This window comes from Lepidochelys olivacea (assembly GCF_965140295.1).
Source record: "Lepidochelys olivacea isolate rLepOli2 genome assembly, chromosome: 7".
NCBI lineage: Eukaryota > Metazoa > Chordata > Testudines > Cheloniidae > Lepidochelys > Lepidochelys olivacea.
The window spans coordinates 25,984,956-26,000,477 of record NC_140417.1 but is presented as its reverse complement, the minus strand read 5'-3'; the positions used below and the strand labels follow the sequence as shown (position 1 = coordinate 26,000,477).

At 41.4% G+C, this 15,522-nt stretch overlaps 1 protein-coding gene across 7 annotated transcripts in view; it reads right to left on the bottom strand.

The window, feature by feature from the left end:
• The window catches only part of ARHGEF3 (Rho guanine nucleotide exchange factor 3), a 311,727-nt gene that overhangs the window by 32,173 nt on the left and 264,032 nt on the right, over positions 1-15,522 (bottom strand). For all 7 annotated transcript variants that reach the window (XM_084634596.1, XM_084634597.1, XM_084634598.1 and 4 more), the window contains one exon: positions 6,977-7,147. In XM_084634596.1, the coding sequence (XP_084490722.1) occupies positions 6,977-7,147 (171 nt within the window). The remainder of the gene's footprint in view (positions 1-6,976; positions 7,148-15,522) is intronic.

Genomic DNA, 15,522 nt, shown 5'->3' with positions numbered 1-15,522 from the left:
TAGAACAGAACAGAACACCCCTTTGAAATTCCCCACATAGTTATTTGGGCTGAGAGCAGGATTGAGACAGAATGTTTATCCTATGCAAACAAGTTCATTACTCTATTTTTCAACTTGTCCTTCAAAGTTCTCAATTTTTAAAAGGTATTTCCTATGAATTCTTGCACTTTGTTAAAACCTGCAAGAGAGACTGTCTGAGGTTACTGTTTGTTTTATGACTCAAGTGTTCTGGGAAAGTTTATATTATAAACTTGAATGTTACAGCTGAAAGTGTTTGTAGAATTGAAAAATCCTTGATAGCTACATTTGCTGGAGTTTAGGGGCAATTGGCCTAACACAAATGATAATATATATACACACCTTGGAAATGGAGCGCTAGAGTTATTTCTAGGTAAAGTGATCTGTAATCAGAGTTTAAATTTGGTTTTAAAACATTTTCCTTTTTCCACCTTTCATTTGAATACCTCACATGGACTAAATATTTCCTTCAATAGAAAGCTAATTAACTTAGAAATACAGCAGTCATGCTAAATTAGAGCCTGCTTCTGCTACCCTTGAGTCAATACGAATTTAGCCATTGACTTCAATAGGAGTTACTCAGAATGCATCTTGCACAGCAAAACATAACATGTCCTGCAAGTTCTTAGCATGTGTAGGGAACAACCTTCTGATTCAGAAAGTGGAGGAAACAACTAGGTGATCATCCATTTTGGATCTGGTTTTGACAAAAAGGGATACATTAGTTGCAAACATGAAGGTGGTTGGGAACTTGGGAGAAAGTGATCATGATCTGATAAAATTCAAGATCCTAAAGAAAGGAGGATATGAGAACAGCAACACAAGGACACTGGACTTGAAAAAGGTAGATTTAAACCACCTGAGAGCAAGAGTAGGCAAGGTCCCATGGAGAGACTAATTAAAAAGAAAAAGGTGTCAAAGGGGGGTGGCAGTTCCTAAAAGATGTAATACTAGAGCAGGGGTGGGCAAACTTTTTGGCCCGAGGGCCACATCGGGGTGTGAAACTGTATGGAGGGCCGGATAGGGAAGGCTGTACCTCCCCAAACAGCCTAGCTCCCACCCCCATCCGCCCCGCCTGCCCCCCTCAGAACCTCCGACCCATCCACCACCACCCCCCTTGTCCCCTGACCGTCCTGTCCCGGGACCCCCGCCCCTAACAGCTCTCTGAGACCCCATCCCCTATCTAACCCTTCCCGTTCCCCATCCCCTGGCCCGCCCCAGAACCTCCGCCCTATCCAACTGCCCCCTGTCCCCTGACTGCCCCTTATCCAACCCCAGCCCCCTTACCATGCTGCTCAGAGCAGCATGTCTGGGAGCTGCGCCGCCTGGCCAGAGCTACACACACTGCTGCTCTGCAGGAGCACGCAGCCCCATTCCCAAGAGCGCTGCCTGCGCAGCAGCGTGGCAGGAGGAACAGGAGGGGAGAGGCCGAGGGCTAGCCACCCCAGCCAGGAGCTCAGGGGCTGGGCAGGACAGGCCCATGGGCCACACAGTTTGCCCACCTCTGTACTAGAGGCTCAACTTAAAGCTATTCTAATGGAGACTAATGTGGCTGCACAAGGAGCTTTTTAGCACTTTAAAAACCAAAAGGGATATACAGGAAATGGACGGAGGGGCATCGCCAAGGCAGTATATATGGGAATAGCTCAAGAGTGTCGGGACAAAATCAGGAAAGCCAAAGCAAGGAACAAGTTACAACTGGCAACAAACGGACATCAAGAAGGGGGGGGGGGGTTCTACAAATATGTCCCATAAAAAAAAAACCACACTGAACACCAGGGATGGTGTGGGTCCACTGCTCAATGAAGGTGGTTAGTTGGTGATGGACGATGAGAAGACAGATCTGTTCAATGCCTACTTTGCTTCAGTCTTCACACAAAAAACATGTGACCAGACCACTAGCAAAGTTATCATAGACAATAAAAGGGAAGGGTTGCAGATCAGGAAAGGTAAAGAATGTTAGACATGTTTCTAACTAATCTGAAGAAATTCAAGTCAGCGGGCCCTGATGCTATTCACCCCAGGGTGCTGAAGGAATTAGCAGAAATTTCAGAATCATTGGGAATAGTATGTGCAAGCTCCTGGATGACAGGAGAAGTCCTAATATAGTGCCCATCTTTAAAGGGGGGTGGGGAGGAGGAGCTAGGGAACTATAGACCAGTCCCCCTGACCTCAATAGCTGGGAAGCTATTAGAGCAATGAACAAAACATTCAATTTACAAATACCTTGAGGATGAATGGGTGAGCAACCAGCATGGATTTACTAAAAACAAATCATTCCCAACTTGACTTCCTTCTTTGACAAGGTAACAGGTTTGGTGCACAGGAGGAATGCAGTGGACACAATATTCCTGGACTTAAAAAGGGTTTTGACACAGTCCCACATGACAGTCTCATAAATAAGCTGGAGAAATGTGGGCTCGGTAGAACTACCATTAAGTGGATACATAATTGGTTAAGCAACTGCAAAGAAAGAGTAACTATTAATAGAATGATGTCAGATTGACAGGAGTTCCACAGGGATCTGTTTTGGGCCCAGTGTTATTTAACATCTTTATTAATGATCTGGATATAGAAAGAGAGCATACCAATCAAATCTGCAGATGAAACAGAGTTGGGAGTGGGTGGGCAGTTGCAAACACTTCGGAGGATAAAGCAAAAATTCAAAGGGATCTTGATAAATTGGAAAACTAGGCTATAGACAATAAAATGAAATTTAACAAAGAAATGTAAGGTGCTACACTTAGGGAAGAAAAACCAAATGCACAAATACAGAATGGAGAATAACTGGCTTGGCAGCAGCACTGTTTAGAAGGATCTGGGAGTTGTGGCGGATCACCACCTCAACACGAGTCAACAATGTGACGCTGCCACAAAAAAAGCAAATGCAATTTTGGTTTGCATTAACAGAGGCATAGCATGCAAGTCACAGGAGGTGACAGTACTGCTCTACTTGGCACTGGTTAGGCCTCAGCTGCAGTATGGTGTCCAATTTTGAACACCATTATATAGAAAGGTGAGAGAAACTGGAAAGGATCCAGAAGCAAGTGACAAAGATAACCAAAGGCTGAATGCAAATGAGCAAAGGCTGAAGGAACTGGGTATATTTAGTTTGGAAAAGAGGAGATTGGGTGGGGGGGCATGACGGAGGTATTCAAATACTTGAAAAGCTGCCATAACAATGATAGAGAAAAATTGTTCTCTCTTGCCACAGAGGGCAGGACAAAAGGCAATGGGTTGAAACTACAGCATAGCAGATTTAGATTAAATCTCAGGCAAAACTTCCTAACTGTAAGAGTAGTAGGACAATGGAACAAACTGCCTAGGGAAATCACGGAAGCTCCTTCACTGGAGGTTTTAAAAAAGCAGTTGGATAGCCGTCTGTCTTTGATGGTTTAGACACACAAGTCCTGCATCGTGGCAGCAGGAGAGAATAGATGAGCCTTATGGTCCCTTCTAACCCCTATGATTCTATGAATTCTGGAGGTTCCAGAGTTTGAAAATCATGTTTGCATTGAACCACAATGGGAAAATCAGTACTGTAAAGTTTATGTAAGTGGCATTCCCTTCACTTCTTCATGGCCTCTTCAGACAGTGCCTCATTTGTAAATATTTGCAGAGGGCACCTAGTAGAATCCTATTATTAGGACCTCCCCACCTGCAAGAAGTTTATATTCTCCTAAACCTCTGATGCTCTGGTTTAACCAATCTGACACATGACAATTACCTTCCTGACCCTGAGAGGAGAGCAGAAATGTACACCTACACTGTTGACTAGAGAGGCCAACTTTCATTTCTGGGAAGGGTGCCATAAGAGCACAGCCAGCATAGGCTGTGTAGAGTGACATCCTTGAATCAGCATTTTCCCTGAGTGTCCTGGCAACATTTCCCTCTCCAGACTGCCATGCCCACTTTGGGGTTGTTCCTCTCTGGCTGCAGGCCATTAGTGGAGGCTGTGGGTGCATGACACAAAAGAGTCTCTTCTACATCACCAGAAGACTTTCTACAATTGAGGGCTCTGTGCCAAGGTCTGCACCCAGCAGAGACCAATGTAGATCCTCGGTCAATTGAGTAACATTTTAAGTATCAGGGGGGTAGCTGTGTTAGTCTGTATCCACAAAAACAACAAGGAGTCTGGTGGCACCTTAAAGACTAACAGGTTTATAAGAGCATAAGCTTTTGTGATTAAAAACCTCACTTCTTCAGATGCACAGAATGAAAGTTACAGATGCAGACATAAATATACTGACATGTGAGGTAACTCCCTTCTCTTCATAAGTGGAGAACCAGTGTTGACAGGGCCAATTCGTTCAGGGTGGATGTAGTCCACTCCCAACAACAGATGAGGAGGTGTCAATTCCAGAAGAAGCAAAGCTGCTTCTGTACTGAGCCAGCCACTCCCAGTCCCTATTCAAGCCCAAATTAATGATGTTAAATTTGAAAATGAATTTTAGTTCTGCTGTTTCTCTTTGAAGTCTTTATGCATCCAATGAAGTGAGCTGTAGCTCATGAAAGCTCATGCTCAAATAAATTGGTTAGTCTCTAAGGTGCCACAAGTACTCCTTTTCTTTTTGCGAATACAGACTAACATGGCTGCTACTCTGAAATCTTTGAAGTCTGTTTCTGAAGTTTTTTTGTTCAAGTATAGCTACTTTCGAATCGGTTATAGAATGTCCAGGAAAACTGAAGTCTTCTCCAACTGGCTTTTGTATGTTACCATTCCTGATGTCCAATTTGCGTCCATTTATTCTTTTACGTAGGGACTGTCCGGTTTGGCCAATGTACATGGCAGAGGGGCACTGCTGGCACATGAGGGCATATATAACGTTAGTAGATGTGCAGCTGAATGAGCCTCTGATGGTGTGGCTGATGTGGTTGGGTCCTCTGATGGTGTTGCTAGAGTAGATATAGGGACAGAGTAGGCAACGAGGTTTGCTACACGGATTGGTTTCTGGGTTAGTGTTTCTGTGGTGTGGTGTGTAGTTGCTGGTGAGTATTTGCTTCGGGTTGGGGGGCTGTCTGTAAGTGAGGACTGGCCTGCCTCCCAAGGTCTGTGAGAGCGAGGGATCGTTTTCCAGGATAGGTTGTAGATAGTTGATAATGTGCTGGAGAGGTTTTAGCTGGGGGCTGTCCGTGATGGCCAGTGGTGTTCTGTTATTTTCTTTGTGGGGCCTGTCCTTTAGTAGGTGATTTCTGGGTACCCGTCTCACTCTTTCCATCTGTTTCCTCACCTCTCCAGGTGGGTATTGTAGTTCCAAGAATGCTTGATAAAGATCTGGTAGGTGTTTGTCTGAGGGATTGGAGCAAATTTGGTTTGTATCTTAGGGCTTGGCTGTGGACAATGGATTGTGTGATATATCCTGGATGGAAGCTGGAGGCATGTAGGTAAGTATAGCGGTCAGTAGGTTTCCGGAAAAGGGTGGTGTTTATGTGACCATCACTTATTTGCACTGTAGTGTCCAGGAAGTGGATATCTTGGGTAGACTGGTACAGGCTGAGGTTGATGGTGGGGTGGAAATTGTTGAAATCCAGGTGGAATTCTTCAAGGGCCTCCTTCCCATGGGTCCATATGATGAAGATGTCATCAATGTAGTGCAAGTAGAGGAGGGGTGCTAGGGGATGAGAGCTGAGAAAGCGTTGCTCTAGGTCCGCCATAAAGATGTTGGCATACTGTGGGGCCATGCGGGTACCCATAACAGTGCCACTGACTTGAAGGTATAAGTTGTCCCCAAATCTGAATTGGTTGTGGGTGAGGACAAAAAGTCAAAAAGCTCAGCCACCAGGTGTGCTGTGGCCTCATTAGGGATACTGTTCTTGACAGCCTGTAGTCCATCCTCATGTGGAATATTGGTATAAAGAGCTTCTACATCCATGGTGGCCAGGAAGGTGTTTTCAGGCGGATCACCAAGGCATTGTAGTTTCCTCAGAAAGTTGGTGGTGTCTCGAAAATAGCTAGGAGTGCTGGTAGCATCGGATTTAATCTGTATATTATTTGTATAGTAAACTCCTACTGAAAGCTCCCTGGTAGATTGTGCTTTCCTGTGTGCACACAGTACCTAGCGTGTACATTATTCTGATTGCATTATTTATCTGTATGGTAGTACAGATAAAACCACCACCACCATCCAAACATGCACACCTACACAAACAATTTTAATTTCAAATATCAATGTTACTATACAGAAATTATTGCAACTTTGTTCTTAAAAAAGAAAAAAAAAAAACCACACACACACACCTAGTACGGTTTCATTATAAAGACCATAGGTAGAATCCTGTTCCATTGAGTTCAATGGAAAAATTCTCCATAGTAGAACCAGGATTTTACCCTGTAATTTCAGTGCTAAACTAATGTTTACTAATTTACCATCATCCTTGAATTCCATGCTTTAGACCAGTGTTTCCCAAATGATGGATCCCAACCCATCAGTGAGTCACAGAAAGGTTCTAGATGGGTTGTCAAATCCAGGGATATATTTTCCTGGCAAAAAACAAACATACAGGGGAGCTCCCCAGAGGGAGGGATGTTGGACAGTGAGGCCACCCCACACTTTAGTGGCGGCTCAGATCCTACTGAGCTGGAGCTGGGGCATTCAGAGCCGCAGTGCTGCACAGTACTCCATCATGATGGAGCGGCAGCCAGACCAAACCTGAATGGCATTGCAACCACATGTGCCAATTCACAACTCCCGAAGTGGGGAGCTGTGTCCAGCCCTGCAGGAGAGGAGCCGCCACTGTAGGCAAGTGTGGACTGGGCTCGTTCTCCAGCCCCCGGGCCTCCCCTACACACCGGGCCAGGATGGGATGAGGGTTGTGATTTTGGAGCAGAGGGTGCATATACGTAATAGAGGGTTGCAAAGAGACAAAATGCAGTTGGTGAATTGCCTTAGTAAGGAGTTTGAGAACCACTGCTTTAGACAAAACTGTCAAACGTTTAGAAGGATAGAAATAATAGTACCTCTTGACGCTTGATTTCTTTGGATGTAAGCATCTGATTGACACAAACATCAAAGGTCTCACTCCACAGCTTGCTGTCCCTCCTTTTTGTGCTAGCAGGGGGTGCATTTCGAGACCACGGTCGTGGGGTAAACAGATCAGGGCGACTGTCACTACGGAAACTGATTGAACGCTAAGAAGAAAAGACAAATGTTAGAGAGATCAGTTGGCTCATGTTTCATTTCAGATTCCCCAAAACAAGAAATACATTTACAAGAAAAAGTTACATATTTTTGCAATCAAATGGTCTATGTAACTATTAATTCCAATTTTTCAAGGATATTGGCACTACAACCTTTTAATTATAGTACTAGGAACATAAGAAATGGCATGTGAAAGCATGTTTCTAGCCTATATATATATATATATATATATATAACCTCATATCTGCTCTCTATCCTCAGCGTGTATAGGACTAATGTGTACATTCTATTCAGAGCATTCATTACACATTGCAGTCAATAAGAACATAAGAACGGCCATACTAGATCAGACCAATTGTCCATCTAGCCCAGTATTCTGTCTTCTGACATTTACCAAAGCCAGATGCTTCGGGAATGGACAGAACAGGCAACCATCATCCCCTGTCACTCACTCCCAATCAGAGGCTAGGGACACCCAGAGCATGGGGTTGCATCCCTGACCATCTTGGTTAATAGCCACTGATGGACCTAAACTCCATGAACCTAATTCTTTTTTAAACCCAGTTATAGTTTTGACATTCATAACATCCCCTGACAATACGTTCCACAGGTTGTGTGAAGAAAACTTCCTTTTGTTTATTTTAAATCTGTCGCTTATTAATTGCGCTGGATGACTGCTAGTTCTTGTGTTATGTGAAAGAATAAACACCACTCCCTATTCACTTTCTCCACACCAGTCACGATTTTATAGACCTCTGTCATATTCCCCTCTTAGTTGTCTGTTTTCCAAGCTGAAAAGTCCGAATCATTTTCTCTCTTCTCTTAGGAAGCTGTTCCATACCCTTAATATTGGGGTTTTTTCCAACCGTCTCCGTACTTTTTTCAATTCTAATACATCTTTTTTGAGATGGGGTGACCAGAACTGCACACAGTATTCAAGGTGTGGCCAATACCATGGATTTATATAGTAGCATTATAATATTTACTGTCTTATTATCTATCCCTTTCCTAATGGTTCCGAACATGGTTAGCTTTTTTGATTGCTGCTGCACATTAAGCAGATGTTTTCAGAGAACTATCCACAATGACTCCAAGACCTCTCTCGAGTTGTAACAGCTAATTTAGATCCTATCATTTTGTATGTAAAGTTGGGATGTTTTCCAATATACGTTACTTTGCATTTATCAACATTAAATTTCATCTGCCATTTTGTTGCCCAGTCACCCTCTTTAGTGAGATCCCCTGTAACTGTTTGCAGTCTTCTTTGGACTTAACTATCTTGAGTAATTTTGTATCATCTCCAGATTTTGCCACCTTTCTCCAGATCATTTCCAGTCAAAATGAACTGCTGCAATAGTGGCATATTGGTACAATATATCAATGTAACTTGTAAGTAAAATAGATCAAGGTCCTAAAGAAATAAAATTATATCTCTATTCAATAAATACCTAAAGAGTTGTAATTGAGCAATATCCATCAGCCCAGATCTGCATACCCATGCAATAATTTTAGATATTGCATCTAATTCCGATTCAGCAGTTGTAGAGCAGGCCTAATGTCTAATATTTTTATAGGTTGAATAATTCGATAACTTCATTTTATGCAAATGACATTTTTTCTAAATGTTGCAGGAGTCTCTGTCTTTCCTCCTCACTTCCATTCCCACAACTAAGATGACAGTATTTTGTTCATTTTTGCGATTAAAGTAGTTAACTGGTATTGAATACAAAAGGGCTAGGTTCAGATTTGATACGTTGGGGTAAAACTGGCAACTAGTGTAACTTGGATACTATCTTATACAAGGTAGTAAAGTACAATATTTGCTAAATAAATTGTTCAGTTATATTTAGTTTATCGTTTTAAAGATTTAGAGAAGAAATCATACTACATATTTTGGAAGAAAAATTCAGGTATTACAATATGAATACATGGTCAGGGTATCAACATGAAGTGGATAAATTAATCTTTCACTGTTTTATATCTTCTTTAAATCCAACCTGTCGTCCTCAGCATGATGAATCTATTGGTTAAAATCCATCCTATTCAACAGCACAAGTTTCCTTCTGCTCAGGGAAGGTGCAGTTCTGAGGTGCAATAATTTAACAGACACTGAGGCAACTAGAGGGAATAAAGCCTGACAAAATGCCACAGTACAACAGACTAACTTTAATTGCCCAGGGAAAGATGTCCTCAAACCTAGCTTATTTGCCTGTTATTTGCCCTGACCTACACAGAACAGACTATGGAGGAGTCTGCACAATGGTTTTCTGCACTATTCTAGGTATGTCCATAAACAGGATTCAATACTTAAAAAAACCACACCCACACAAAATAAACTTTAAATGAATACATTGGTCTGGGAGTTAGAATTTCACAACACTAATAACCACTGTACATTCATCATTGCATAGCAATGAGAGATCCTGGTCACAGGCAGTAAGGAGGTTAAAACATGAAGTAGAGTTATTAATAAGATAATTTAAAACATGCAAGCTGTAAATACGTTAGTTACAAGAGTGTCAAAAAGAAAGTTACTGAAAAATTCATTCAAATTAGGGCTGTCGATTAATCGCAGTAAACTCACATTATTAACTCAAATTAATCACAATTTATCACAGTTTTAATCACACTGTTAAACAATACTAATTGAAATTTATTAAATATTTTGGATGTTCTTCTACATTTTCGTATATATTTTATTCTGTGTTGTAATTGAAAGTGTATATTATCTTTTATTACAAATACTTGCACTGTAAAAATGATAGTGTTTTTCAATTCACCTCATACAAGTAGTGCAATGCAATCTCTTTGTTGTGACAGTGCAACTTACAAATGTAGATTTTTTTTTTGTAACATAGCTGCATTTAAAAACAAAAACGTAAAATTTCAGAGCCCACAAGTCCACTCAGTCCTCCTCTTGTTCAGCCAATCGCGAAGACAAACAAGTTTGTTTACATTTGCAGGAGATAATGCTGCCCTCTTCTTATTTACATCATCACCAGAAAGTGAGAACAGGCATTTGCATGACACTTTTGTAGCCGGCATTGCAAGGTATTTACATGCCAGTTACGCTAAATATTCGTGTGCCCCTTCATGCTTCGGTCACCATTCCAGAGGACATGCTTCCATGCTGATTATGCTTGTTAAAAAAATAAGGTATTAATTAAAATTTGTGACTGAACTCCTTGGAGGAGAATTGCATGTCCCCTGCTCTGTTTTACCCGCATTCTGCCATGTATTTCAAGTTATAGCAGTCTCAGATGATGACCCAGCACATGTTCATTTTAAGAACACTTTCACTACAGATCTGACAAAATGCAAAGACAGCTACAGCACTAAACTCAAGGTTTAAGAATCTGAAGTGCCTTCCAAAATATGAGAGGGATGAGGTGTGGAGCATGCTTTCAGAACTCTTAAAAGAGCAACACTCCAATGCGGAAACTACAGAACCCGAACCACCATAAAAGAAAATCAACCTTCTGCTGGTGGCAACTGACTCAGATAATGAAAATGAACACGTCGGTGAGCACTGCTTTGGATTGTTATCATGCAGAACCCGTCATCAGGATCCATGTCCCCTGGAATGGTGGTTGAAGCATGAAGAGACATATGAATCTTTAGCGCATCTGGCATGTAAATATCTTGCAATGCCAACTACAAAGTGTCATGCAAATGCCTGTTCTCACTTTCTGTTGACACTGTAAACAAGAAGCAGGCAGCATTATCTCCTGCAAATGTAAACAAACTTGTTTGTCTTCGCGATTGGCTGAAGAAGAAGTGGGACTGAGTGGACTTGGAGGATCTGAAATTTTACATTGTTTTGTTTTTGAGTGCAGGCTTTTGTTTTTTTACATAATTCTACATTTGTAAATTCAACTTTCATGATAAAGAGATTGCACTACGGTACTTGTATTAGGTGAATTGAAAATACTATTTATTTTGTTTTTTTACAGTGCAAATACCTTTAATCAAAAATAAAGCACTGTACACTTCGTATTCTGTGTTGTAATTGAAATCAGTATATTTGAAAATGTAAAAGACATCCAAAAATATTTAAATAGTATTCTCTTGTTTAACAGTGCAATTAATCGTGGTTAATTTTTTTAATCATTTGACAGCTTTAATTCAAATGAAATTAATGGTTGTGGCTTCCATTTGATAGAAGTAATACCCCTCCTACCCAAAGGCATTTTCATACACAAAGAAGCCTTTCAGTTGGCACGCACAATGTTTTTTTCAGTTATATCTTTAGAGATAGGAAGCCCCTATGAAGTCACACACAGAAGTGTGTGAAATGGATGTACACCTGAAAAGAAGGAAATGTGTTAATAGTTGGGATGATAGGGGGAGCAATGTAATCATCAACAAAGTTTAGCTTAAGGTTCATATCCTTTAAGTATTTGTGATGGGTCATTCTTTCCAAATCTTTAGCACTGCCTTACTTCTTAGCATTTAAATGTGACATGTTAAACCCAACCTGTGTTAGCCTGTTGTCATATCAAGCAATGTTATCTTTCAAATTTTATATAAATTTACCATATACTATTTTTGGAACAACGAAGTCTAGATGATGTGTGACCACTATCTCCAGATCAGTGGAATAGCTGACCCTAAACCTCATAGCAACCACCGAAGAATCTGCCTGAAGTCACACTTGAAAGTTAAAATGTTCCATTTGCCTGTTTTTTTTTTATTAAACGTTTTGACAAAATGCAAAACAAGTTTCATTTTTTCAACAAGAGTCCAAACTAAAAATTGATATCTTGAGTCCTCAACATTGCTTATTTTCAACAGACCCCTTATTAATATCACTACGACAATGACGATTCTATGGATTTTCTTTTTCATATCCTACCTCTAGAGTGCCTGAAATACTCCAAATTGTTTAAAGACTGTATCTTTTTCTTGTGGTTTTAAGCACTATTTTATATAGCATAATCACCTTTCTTTTGCCTTGAGTAAGAGCAGTTTTAACAGTAAATGTTACTCTTGTTTCTCGGTTGAAGGAAGCACATTCAATGGTTAGCTGAATTTCAATAGCTGAATTTCCCCTCAGCAAGACCTCAGTAAAGTACAAAACAGTCAATGCCTGAATTAGCAGGGGAAGCAAAAAGTGGATGGGAACCTGGGAGGCTGTGACCATGAGATGGTCGAGTTCAGGATCCTGATATCTGATTTGTATGCACAGTAAGATGCACAGGAAGAAAGGAGAGCAGCAGAATATGGATCCTGGACTTCAGAAAAGCAGACTGACTCCCTCAGGGAACTGATGGGCAGGATCCCCTAGGAGAATAACATGAGGAGGAAAGGAGTCCAGGAGAGCTGGCACTATTTTAAAGAATCCTTATTGAGGTTGCAGGAACAAACCATCCCAATGTCCAGAAAGAATAATAAATATGGCAGGTGACCAGCTTGGCTTAACAGTGAAATCCTTGCTGATCTTAAAACACAAAAAAGAAGCTTACAAGAAATGGAAGCTTGGACAAATGACCAGGGAGGAGTATAAAAATATTGCTCAGGCATGCAGGAGTGAAATCAGGAAGGCCAAATCACAATTGGAGTTGCAACTAGCAAGGGATGTTAAAAGTAACAAGAAGGGTTTCTACAGGTATGTTAGCAACAAGAAGGAAGTCAAGGAAAGTGTGGGCCCGTTACTGAATGGGGGAGGCAAACTAGTGATAAAAGATGTGCAAAAAACTAATGTACTCAATGCTTTTTTTGCCTTAGTCTTCAGGAACAAGGTCAGCTCCCAGACTACTGCACTGAGCAGCACAGTATGGGGAGGAGGTGACCGGCCCTCTAGAAAAGTGAAGAAAGAAGTGATTCAGGACTATTTAGAAAAGCTGGACGAGCACAAGTCCATGGTGCCGGGTGCACTGCATCCGAGGGTGCTAAAGGAGTTGGTGGATGAGATTACAGAGCCATTGGCCATTATCTTTGAAAACTCATGGCAATTGGGGGGAGATCCTGGAAGACTAGAAAAAGGCTAATGTAGTGCCTATCTTTAAAAAAGGGAAGGAGGAGGATCCAGGGAACTACAGGCCAGTCAGCCTCACCTCAATCCCTGGAAAAATCATGGAACAGGTCCTCAAGGAATCCATTTTGAAGCACTTGGAGGAGAGGAAAGTGATCAGGAACAGTCAGCATGGATTCACCAAGAGCAAGTCATGCCTGACTAACCTAATTTCCTTCTCTGATGAGTTAACTGGCTCTGTGGATGAGGGGAAAGCAGTGGACGTGTTATTCCTTGACTTTAGCAAAGCTTTTGATATGGTCTCTCACAGTATTCTTGCCAGCAAGTTAAAGTAGCATGGGCTGGATGAGTGCACTATAAGGTGGATAGAAAGTTGGCTCGATTGTCAGGCTCAATGGGTTGTGATCAATGGCTCCATGTCTAGTTGGCAGCCGCTATCAAGCGGAGTGCCCCAAAGGTCGGTCCTGGGGCCGGTTTTGTTCAATATCTTCATTAATGATCTGGAGGATGGTGTGGATTGCACCCTCAGCAAATTTTCAGAGGACACTGAACTGGGAGGAGTGGTAGATATGCTGGAAGGTAGGGATAGGATACAGAGGAACACAGACAAATTAGAGGATTGGGCCAAAAGAAATCTGACTAGGTTCAACAAGTGCAGAGTCCTGCACTTAGGATGGAAGAATCCCATGCACCGCTACAGACTAGGGACCGAATGGCTAGGCAGCAGTTCTGCAGAAAAGGACCTAGGGGTTACAGTGGACAAGAAGGTGGATATGAGTCAACAGTGTGGCCTTGTTGCCAAGAAGGCCAATGGCATTTTGGGATGTATAAGTAGGGGCATAGCGAGCAGATCGAGGGACATGATCATTCTCCTCTGGGTCCAGTTTGGGGCCCCACACTACAAGAAGGATGTGGAAAAATTGGAAAGAGTCCAGCGGAGGGCAACAAAAATAATTAGGGGACTGGAGCACATGACTTATGAGGAGAGGATGAGGGAACTGGGATTATTTAGTCTGCAGAAGAAAAGAATGAGGGGGATTTGATAGCTGCTTTCAACCACCTGAAAGGGGGTTCCAAAGAGGCTGGATCTAGACTGTTCTCAGTGGTAGCAGATGACAGAACAAGGAATAATGGTCTCAAGTTGCGGTGGGGGAGGTTTAGGTTGGATATTAGGAAAAACTATTTCACTAGGAGGGCGGTGAAGCACTGGAATGGGTTACCGAGGGAGGTGGTGGAATCTCCTTCCTTGGAGGTTATTAAGGTCAGGCTTGACAAAGCCCCAGCTGGGATGATTTAGTTGGGAACTGGTCCTGCTTTGAGCAAGGGATTGGACTGGATGACCTCCTGAGGTCCCTTCCAACCCTGATATTCTATGTGTCAATGATTGATAAAGTAACAAGTTGCAGTGGAAGCGAGACAGAGTTAACCTCTGTCCTCAGTGCTAGTTAAAGTTATGTTTGAGTACTATTTGATCTCTTTCCCAGTTTGTAAAGTGAAGGCCAGAGCTGTGAATGGGATTAAAAGAAGGTGAAATAAATAAGTCTCTGTAGTCATTGTAGTTAGTCTAGATTGAAGGGATAAAGATTTGTGTCAAATGGATAAATAGATACCAGTAGATGGATAAATGTATCAGCTCAGTACTGAGTACTCTGCTGGTGTACAAAAATGGTACCTAGTATGGTCAAAATGAAACCAATGCTGTATTTTTATCATCCTCCAGTCTACTCTGCTGTAGGAAGCAGAAACACACAGATATGAGTAGTCAGGAAAAATAATTAAACTAATTACTACATGCTTCCTTTGTGGAAAATGCTGATAAACCATTTGCAAAATAATAATATTGAGAAATAAATAATCAAATCTCTCTATTAAAAATACCAAAAATTTCTGGAGTAGCTAAGAATACATCTAAAAAGAAGCACTATCCTGTCCTCAGACTTAGAGCATGTTCTCCCTGAATATGCATGTGGAAAATCCATTAATATAAATGGAAATTTCACATTTGGAGCTGGGGAAGTCATACCCTATGGATTCTCTCTCCTTTTACATATTTCTTCCTTTCAAAAAGGATTGTATATGAAACTTTTGTTAAACATTTACATAGGAAATTCAACATTTTTCTAAACTTTTATAGCAACAGTTGCAGTGGTCTGTGTTTTCAGAGTTCTTTGTTGGTGGTTGTTTTCATCGCGTTATTAAGGCAAAGAATCCATTGTTAACTTGTACAAAAAAATCCTTCTGGACTGAGGTACACTAGCAATCTAGCTACAATATATGAAGCTACTGCCATGTGGAAAACCTCAACATCTTGAATACACCCTAATGGTGTACTTAAACACTCAGACTAGAAATTAAAAAAAAAAAATACAGTGAAGAGAATATCGCTCTAGA